Raw genomic sequence first — 9,033 nt, 5'->3', positions numbered from 1 at the left:
GAGAAGTGCCTCGCAGATTAGGGCTGCTTTCCCGATACTGCGTTATAAATATTTGTGTCACAACGTCTGTTTCAACGTTACCAAATTCAAACATCTATATTAATTACAATTGGTATCAGAGCGGGTCTGCTTAAGTTATTAGCAGGATCCAAATGGAGTTCCCTAGAGAAGGTCTTTCAAACAATAGACCACCAGCCCTACTTGGCACAAATTTTTCTTACTGGAAAGCTCGAATGCAGATATACATTCTAGCACAAGGGGAAGGTGTCTGGAATACAATAGAGAACGAATGGAAAACTCCAGTTGATGACAAAAGAAATACTAAACCTAGAATCGATTGGAGTGAAGAAGAGAAAACTGGATATGACTTCAACTCAAAGGCTATGAATGCAATATATGGAGCGGTGAGCGAAGACACGTTCAAACTAATTGCTTCTACCCGCATAGCCAAAATTGCGTGGAGTATATTGTGCGATCATCATGAGGGAAACACAACTGTAAGACAATCTAAACTTCAGATGATACAAACTGAATTTGAAAACCTGAAAATGGGAGAGGAAGAAAGCATCACCCAATTCAGTGCCAGAGTTTTAAGTATATCCGGAGATGCATTTAACTTAGGCGAACCTATACCCGAACATAGGATCGTCAAAAAGGTACTACGCTCACTACCCGGAAGATTCCAAATGAAAGTCACCGCTATTCAAGAACATAAAGATCTGAATACATACAGACTTAGTGACTTAATAGGAAATCTTCAAACCTATGAACTTGAGATGCTACAGGGTCAGAAAAACAATGGTAAAGGAATAGCATTACAATCCAGACAAGAAGAGAACTCAGAAACTGATTCAGAAACCATGGAACAGTCAATTGCACTACTAACGAAGAATTTTAACCGAGTTCTCAAGAAGTTTAACAAGTCCAGGAATAAAAATTTCTCAAACAACCAAGGAAATTCTACAAATAAAAAACCATCCAATCCAAAGAGAAGAGATAATTCAATTACTGAAGCAATACAATGCTATGAATGTAAAGGCTTTGGACACATTCAATCAGAATGTGCCACATACTTGAAAAGGAAAAATAAAACATATATAACAACTCTGAGCGATGACTCAGATAGTGAAGAAGATGATAACAACACGAACTTCGTAGCCTTCACTGCTAGCCATGAAGACAACAATAGTGATGACATGCAAGAGTTACTAGAGGCATACACTCAACTAAATGCCAAATGGGAGCAAATCATCAAGATAAAAATTTGGAACTCATGGAAGATAATCACTATTTAAAGAATGAAAAAGAACGAATAGAGAAACAATACAAAGAAGCCCAGAACGAACTACTAGACCTCAAGAACAGAGAAACTAAACTGCTACAAGAAATTAAGGAGCTTACCGAATGACCCAGGACTCCAAGCACGGACACCAGTGAAAATAACCAATCTGAAATACAGGAAGTGTCGCAACAGCACTTCCGACATCGAAGAAGAATAAGGTGCTACTATTGTCACAAACTAGGACACATCAAAGCACATTGCTACAAAAGACAAAATGATCTCTACTACAGACAAAACAACAGGACATGGCCACCACACAACAGAAATAATAGCAAGAAAATCTGGGTAAGAAAAGATCAAAATGTTGCATTTACCTCCAAAACAAACAAAGACCAGGATATATGGTACTTTGACAGCGGCTGTTCCAGGCATATGACTGGAAATCCAGAAAATTTGGAGAATATACAATATAAAAATGAAGGATATGTTACTTTTGGAGATGGAGGAAAAGGAAAAATTATTGCAAACGGAACTTTAAACGTACATGGGCTACCAAAACTATCAAAAGTCTTCCTAGTACAAGGATTAAAGGCAAACTTGATCAGTATAAGCCAGCTGTGTGAAGATGAACTAAAAGTGGAATTTTCAAAAGACAAGTGCAATGTTCTTAATCAAAATCATGAATGTGTTATGATCGGAAGAAAATCCACAAACAAATGCTACACATGGAATGGTGATCTAACTTGCTTACAAACAACCGTCAATCAAACACAATTATGGCACCAACGGATGGGTCATATAAACTTCCATGACATGTGAAAGGGTTTAAAGAAGGGAATCTATCGAGGAGTTCCAACACTTGACATAGATGAAAACAAAAAATGTGATGCATGCCTTGAAAACAAAATAACCCGAACAGCCCATAAGAAGACCTCAGGAATACACACTTCTAGAATCCTAGAACTACTTCACATGGACTTATTTGGACCAACTCAGACAGAAAGCATAGGAGGAAAGAGATATGTCTATGTAACAGTTGATGACTACTCACGATTCACGTGGGTAAACTTTCTCAGAGAAAAATCTGAAGCATTTACAACATTCAAAACCCTCATCATCAAAATTCAGAATGAAAAGGAGGGAAGAATAGGAAAAATCATTCGCCTCAGAAGTGATCATGGAAGGGAGTTCGAGAATTCAAAATTCAAGGAATACTGCACAGGAAATGGAATTCATCATGAGTTCTCCACACCAAAAACATCCCAACAAAATGGAGTAGTCGAACGAAAGAATCGAACCATCCAAGAAATGGCAAGAGCCCTCTTAAATCACAAAAGACTTCCATCAAAATTCTGGACAGAAGCAGTTAACACAGCATGCTACTTGATAAACCGAGTATTCATTCGAAAAGAAACCAACATGACACCATATCAAATCTGGAAAGGAAGAACACCAAATTTAAAACACACACATGTGTTTGGAAGCAAATGCTATATTCTAAAAGATAGAGAACCATTGGGAAAGTTTGATATCAAAGGAGATGAAGGGATCTTCCTAGGGTACTCCTCAAACAGCAGGGCATATCGAGTATATAACCTTAGGACAGACACTGTCATGGAGTCTATCAACATTGTGGTCAATGACACAATAGAAGATTCCCCCACAAATGATGAAGAGATAACTGCTGTTGAAACAACAGTTCCAACATCGCATAACCAGAAATCTGAATCAGAAACATTAGAAAAAGAAGAAGCTGTAGACCCTGAAGAAAAAGAAGAAAACCTCACCACTGATGAGACCAGGGTACAGAAAAATCATCCAATAGAAAACATTATAGGAGGACTAAATGAAGGAATCAAAACTAGAGGAAAGAAACGAGACTATCAAAAAATGGAAGAAGGAGACTATGACTACTGCTACACCTCAAAAATTGAACCCAAAAACATCACGGAAGCATTAAAAGATGAATTTTGGGTGGGAGCCATGCACGAGGAATTACAGCAGTTTGAAAGAAACAACGTCTGGCAGTTAGTCAGTAAGCCAGAAAATGCCAATGTCATAGGAACAAAATGGATCTACAGAAATAAAACAGATGAACAAGGGAACATTATACGAAACAAAGCCCGATTAGCAGCACAGGGATACACTCAAGTTGAAGGAACAGATTTTGAGGAAACATTTGCCCCAGTGGCCAGAATTGAATCAATTCGGCTACTCATAGCAGTAGCTTGCATACTCAAGATAAAACTCTACCAAATGGATGTGAAAACGGCATTCCTAAATGGATATCTAAAAGAAGAGGTCTATGTTGCTCAACCAAAAGGATTTGAAGACCCCCATTTTCCACAAAGTGTCTTTAAACTAAACAAAGCACTATATGGTCTAAAACAAGCACCACGAGCTTGGTACGGACGTCTCACTGAATTCCTAGTAAAAAAGGGCTACACAAGAGGCAGCGTGGACAAAACTCTATTCGTCAAACACTATGGTCAAGACATAGTCATTGCCCAAATCTATGTTGATGACATAGTATTTGGCTCAACACTTGAGGTCCACAAAAACCAATTCATCACTAACATGGAAGGAGAATTTGATATGAGCATGGTTGGAGAACTAACCTACTTTCTAGGACTACAAATCAAACAACAAGACAATGGGATCTATATATCACAAAACAAATATGCAAAAAATCTAGTCAAGAGATTCGGACTAGATGAAAGCAAAGTTGTCAGAACACCTGTTCCAACAACAGAAAGAATCTCAAAAGATACAGAAGGAAAACAAGTAGAGCAAACTTTGTATCGCAGTATGATAGGAGGACTACTGTATCTGACTGCAAGCAGACCAGATCTAAGCTTCGGGGTAGGAATATGTGCAAGATATCAAGCAAATCCTACTGAACAACATTTAAAGGCAGTAAAAAGAGTCATTAAATATGTTAAAGGAACAACCGAATTAGGGATATGGTATTCTTTCGACACCAACAATCACTTATCAGCTTATTGTGATGCCGATTGGGCAGGAAACGTAGATGACAGAAAAAGCACCTCAGGGGGTTGTTTCTTCCTAGGAACAAATCTCGTATCTTGGATAAGCAAAAAACAAAGCTCTATATCATTATCAACAGCGGAGGCAGAATACATTGTAGCCGGGAGCTGTTGCACACAATTACTTTGGATGAAACAGATGCTAGAAGATTATGGAATACATCAAACAACTATGACCATACACTGTGATAACAAAAGTGCAATAGACATCTCCAAGAATCCAGTACAACACTCAAGAACAAAACACATCGACATCAGACATCATTTTATAAGAGAACTCGTTGAAAACAAAATTATCAATCTCACACATATCAACACAGAAAACCAACTTGCAGATATACTCACAAAGGCACTTGATGGAAATAGATATGCAAAACTGAGAGCAGAATTAGGACTGTGTATTTTATAAACAAATACACGAGTCATTTTACCCATATCTATATTTTCATTTATATATATCAAAAAAAAAAAAAAGAAGAAGTCTTACTATACTTATAAGCATGATCCACACCGCCATCTTCATGAGGCTCTCATCCAGCCCACATCCGGAAGGTCCATACCCGGCCCACTTCTAAATCCCCAAAATTCAAAATCACATTTGAGATCACCCGATTGCATCTTCTCATCCACAATCACCCTCACAGTCATCTTCTACTCTCTACAACAGAGCAACTATGGTGAGAACGAGAAATCAAAGGCAAGGAAAAATACCTCGGAGAGGAACCACCTCGCAGTTCGCCGGCATCGGAATCCCATCAAACCCGGTATGCATCGAAGAAGAGGTCACCACCACCATCGTCATGGATCCAGTTCCCATCTCACAGGTTCCATTCGAAGAAGTCCAAAACCCTAGACAAGGTAATCTTACTGTTGATTTATATGGAGACCTCACGATTTCTCCATCCATTGAGGATGAATTAAGGGAGAATAATGTTAATCCCACCCAAGATGAAGAAGAACACCCGGTTGTAGAACCCTCACCTCCGCCCTCTCTGTCCAACAGAGAACAGAGAAAACGAAAGAGGGCAGACCCCTACCAAGGGGCAGACCCCAGAGCAAAACGGCCCAATGATTTCCCAATATCTGCTAGACCTCCCTGAAGAACCCCCAACATACCTCCCCCAAGACAGATAATTACCAAGAAACAAAGGGGGAAAAATATAGAAGAAGAACAAGACTGGATTCCAGATGAGATAAGAGAAGATAATGAATGTGAAGAAGAAGGTTCAGGAAAGAAGAGAAAGAAATTGACAGCTAAGGAAAAAGGAAAACAAAAGATTGTTAGAAATTCTGAGAAAAAGACACTGCCTGCAAAGGATAATGGGAAACAAAAGGTAGTTAGTGATGCTGACTTGACAAAACTGCCAAAACCCTATAGTTCAAAGTTTTTGTCTAAAGAAAATGCCAAAGATTGGAACAAATTTGTGGATAAAAACATCATCAACCAAAAAATCCTCATACTTGACAAACTAGAAAATTATGCCCAGATTTCTGAAACCCTAGCCAGAAACAACCTACTAGGGACAGTCACAAACATCTATCCTTATGAGGAACAGGTCATTAGGGAGTTCTATAGCAATCTCACCAAAGCCACCATCAACCCTAAAACCCCAATGTTTGGAATGGTATATCTACGTGGAAAATTCTTTGAATTCAATCCAGAAATCATCAATGAATACCTAGGGACATCCACAGGAGAACAAGAAATTCAACTACAAAATGAGCAGGTTGCTTATGAACTGACTGCTGGAAATGTAAGTTTTGATACAAACAAAATCAAGGTTGCTTCCCTAACGAGCAAGTATGCCATACTCCAAAAAATTGTTCTTGTCAATTGGATGCCATCACTACATGAGACAACATTCAAATGGAGCCTAGCAGAATTGTTGTACAAAATAGGGAAGGGAATCAAAGTCAATCTTGGAGTTATTATCCACTCAAAGATCACACACTTTGCAGAAAACCGAGAAACAAAAGCCCACTTAATCTTTCCGAATCTGGTCTACTCTATCCTAACCAAACAAGGACTAAAGTCACAAGGGCCAAAAGTGCAAGTCAAAACCTTAAACACAACAATAAAGCTGAAAAAAGGAGCACATCAAAATGATCTCAAGAATTCGGTGCCAGCAGATGACCCAACTAATCAGCAAACTTTGATTAGATACTTTGAGAAAAAACTAAGGGAATTGGATATTGCAGAAAAACAACTGTTAAGAAAACATATTGAAGTCAAAGAAGAAAAGGCAGAATTACTCCAGTGGTTGACAGTTTTGAAAGCAAACAATGACAAAGAAGATAGTCAGCAAAATGAAGAAGCAACTGGCAATGAAACTAATGAAGAAGAGGAGGAAGACAGTACTAGTAATCAAGATGATCAGGAGGCTGAAGAGGAACCTAATCAAGAAGATGATGAAGATAGTGGCAGTGCTGCAGATGAAGGTGAAGAATCTACCTAGCAGCTTCAAACTTTTAAGCAAAAAAGGGGGAGAAACAATGATTCTGGAACTGGAACTGGAAATTGTAACTGGAACTGAAAATTGTTACTTCTGGAAATTTTTCTGGAACTGGAAAACTTTTTGAAATGATTTTGGAACTGGAAATCTTTTTGGATTGTGGATTATGAATTGACCTCCAATTCAGGAATTTGATTATTGTGAAGTCTCTGGAAATATTCTATTCTGGATCAGACAGCTGGTAACTCTGGAAACTCTATTTTGGAGCAGACAACTTGACCAAGAAGCTTTTTACAAATTTCTCAACTGTTAGCTGATTTATGTTTCTTTTGAAACTTAGCCGATCTAACCGAAAATGTCCTTTTTGATAACTATTGTTGATAGTCTCTGAACTGTCCAGACAGCCAGGTTGTTCATTTTGTGATCATCCTTCGAAGACTTAGAAATTCCAAGATTATATGACTAGTCTCTATCTAGTCTCCACTTTGTAGCAATCTAAACAAATATCCCTGGCATAATTAATTACTTGAAGATATTAGACTATGGGTACTAAATCTAAGAAGATTACACATCAAGAGTGAGATCAAATCAAGGGGGAGACAAGCCAAGAATCAAGTATCTCTGAGGATCAATGTTTTTGCAAAAGTTTGACAAAGGGGGAGAGTGTTGACCTAAAATAAATTGTCAAAGTGGTAAATGCAAAAACCATATCCCAACCATAATAAGATGTCATAATCCAACTGTGATTAGGACTAATAACCCACTCATGCGCAGACTAAGGTTATTAAACTCCTATAAAAGAAGACACTCTCAATCACACAAACTCACGCTTTCAGCACCTAATTGTGAGCACGAGAGTCATTGAGAGAGATACCCAAATCCCCTTGAAAAGTAGTACAAGTGTTTAGGTCTCAATAGCTTGATAGGAAATCATATTGTGTAATCCCCGTTCCCTAAACAAAGTGTACTTTAAATATTGAGCTTTTAGTGGATTTAGGCAAATTTTCAATTTGAGAAGTGCCTCGCAGATTAGGGCTGCTTGCCCGATACTGCTTTATAAATATTTGTGTCACAACGTCTGTTTCAACGTTACCAAATTCAAACATCTATATTAATTACAATAAGAATTGATATTTGCAGTGATGGGATGGATAGCCATTGAGCCTTTTCTGATTCCACACATCTATCTGTTACTGCTTTGTGTACATTGGGTATTCAATTCAAATTTAGCAGCATCTCCCCCCTTTTAGATCTTGTGGTCAAAAGAAATTTGATGAGGTGATATAGATAGGGACAGGGGCACAGGGATAGTCTGCTAGCTTTTTCTTTTTATGTGGGGTTTTTAGAGTTGGACCATTTGGATTGGCCATGGCATCAAGAAATGTGCCTCATTGTCTCATTCTCCTTTCTTAAACCCCCATCTCGAGAGTTCTACTTCATCTTGTTTGAAAATCAATTTCTATTACTCTCTTTGATAGAGGAAGTAAATTGAATGATATGTGAAGTTAGGTTATGTTTGTCTTTTTTCTTGTCCTATAGAAAAAGTAAATCATGTGATATGTCTTAACAGTTTATAAATTCTCTTGGAGATTATGTTTAAAGTGGGCATCACCAGTTTACTGTTTATTAATTAAATTTCTTTAAGTGTAAACTCAAAGTCTTCACCTTGTGTCCTGGGTCATGTATGACTCAATTTTCTAGTTGCTAGCACACTTAATTAATAATTTCCAATTAATCACCCCGATGAGACATAAACATTTTAATGTTGCTGTGCACCATCCTGCATGCCATTGTCTATTCTTTCCTCAAATTTTTAGTGTTCAATGAGATTGTACTTTACTGAAGTGTCTCTTGCACCCTATTTATTTTCAGATTTTGTTGAACATCAGAGTGCAGCAATCAGGGCTCTTCGTGATGTGCAGATTGAACAATTACGTACAATGTTACGGTTGCTACGCTCTAATTTTAGCAAGGAACAGCTACAAGTTCCTGTTTTGCAATTTTTCAGAGAAAACCTGCTGCTAGCAAAGTGTTGAACACAAACTTGACGAAAAATAAGTTTCATGTCCTAAAGACATTGGAGTCTAGACAATGACCTGAGCTACAATCATCTTTACCCTTCATTTTAATTTCAGGCAAATAGCCACCGGTTATCTGTTGGGATGACACCGAAAACTTTGAGGCAGCCTGATGGATTATATGAACTCGGGGGTCTGGATTATACAACCCGAATATATATCGAATGTGATAA

At 38.0% G+C, this 9,033-nt stretch overlaps 1 protein-coding gene across 1 annotated transcript; it reads left to right on the top strand.

Annotated features, from left to right (window-relative positions):
* Positions 1 to 5,003: 5,003 nt before the first annotated feature.
* Positions 5,004 to 6,785, top strand: LOC109153450. The gene is made up of 2 exons (XM_019301319.1): positions 5,004 to 5,323; positions 5,432 to 6,785. Exons 1-2 carry the CDS (start codon positions 5,004 to 5,006, stop codon positions 6,783 to 6,785), a joined length of 1,674 nt encoding a protein of 557 aa, XP_019156864.1.
* Positions 6,786 to 9,033: the final 2,248 nt, after the last annotated feature.

This window comes from Ipomoea nil, unplaced genomic scaffold, assembly GCF_001879475.1.
Source record: "Ipomoea nil cultivar Tokyo-kokei standard unplaced genomic scaffold, Asagao_1.1 scaffold2484, whole genome shotgun sequence".
Taxonomy (NCBI): Eukaryota; Viridiplantae; Streptophyta; class Magnoliopsida; order Solanales; family Convolvulaceae; genus Ipomoea; species Ipomoea nil.
The sequence above is the reverse complement of the archived record's forward strand: the minus strand, read 5'-3'. Positions and strand labels throughout refer to the sequence as shown.

What these genes read in the sequence shown, in the direction of transcription:
- LOC109153450 (XM_019301319.1), top strand. Translation starts at nt 5,004, where the DNA reads ATGGTGAGAACGAGAAATCAAAGGCAAGGAAAAATACCTCGGAGAGGA. An exon ending in CCCTCACCTCCGCCCTCTCT is followed by an intron (nt 5,324 to 5,431) that starts GTCCAACAGAGA and finishes ACCTCCCTGAAG; the next exon opens with AACCCCCAACATACCTCCCC.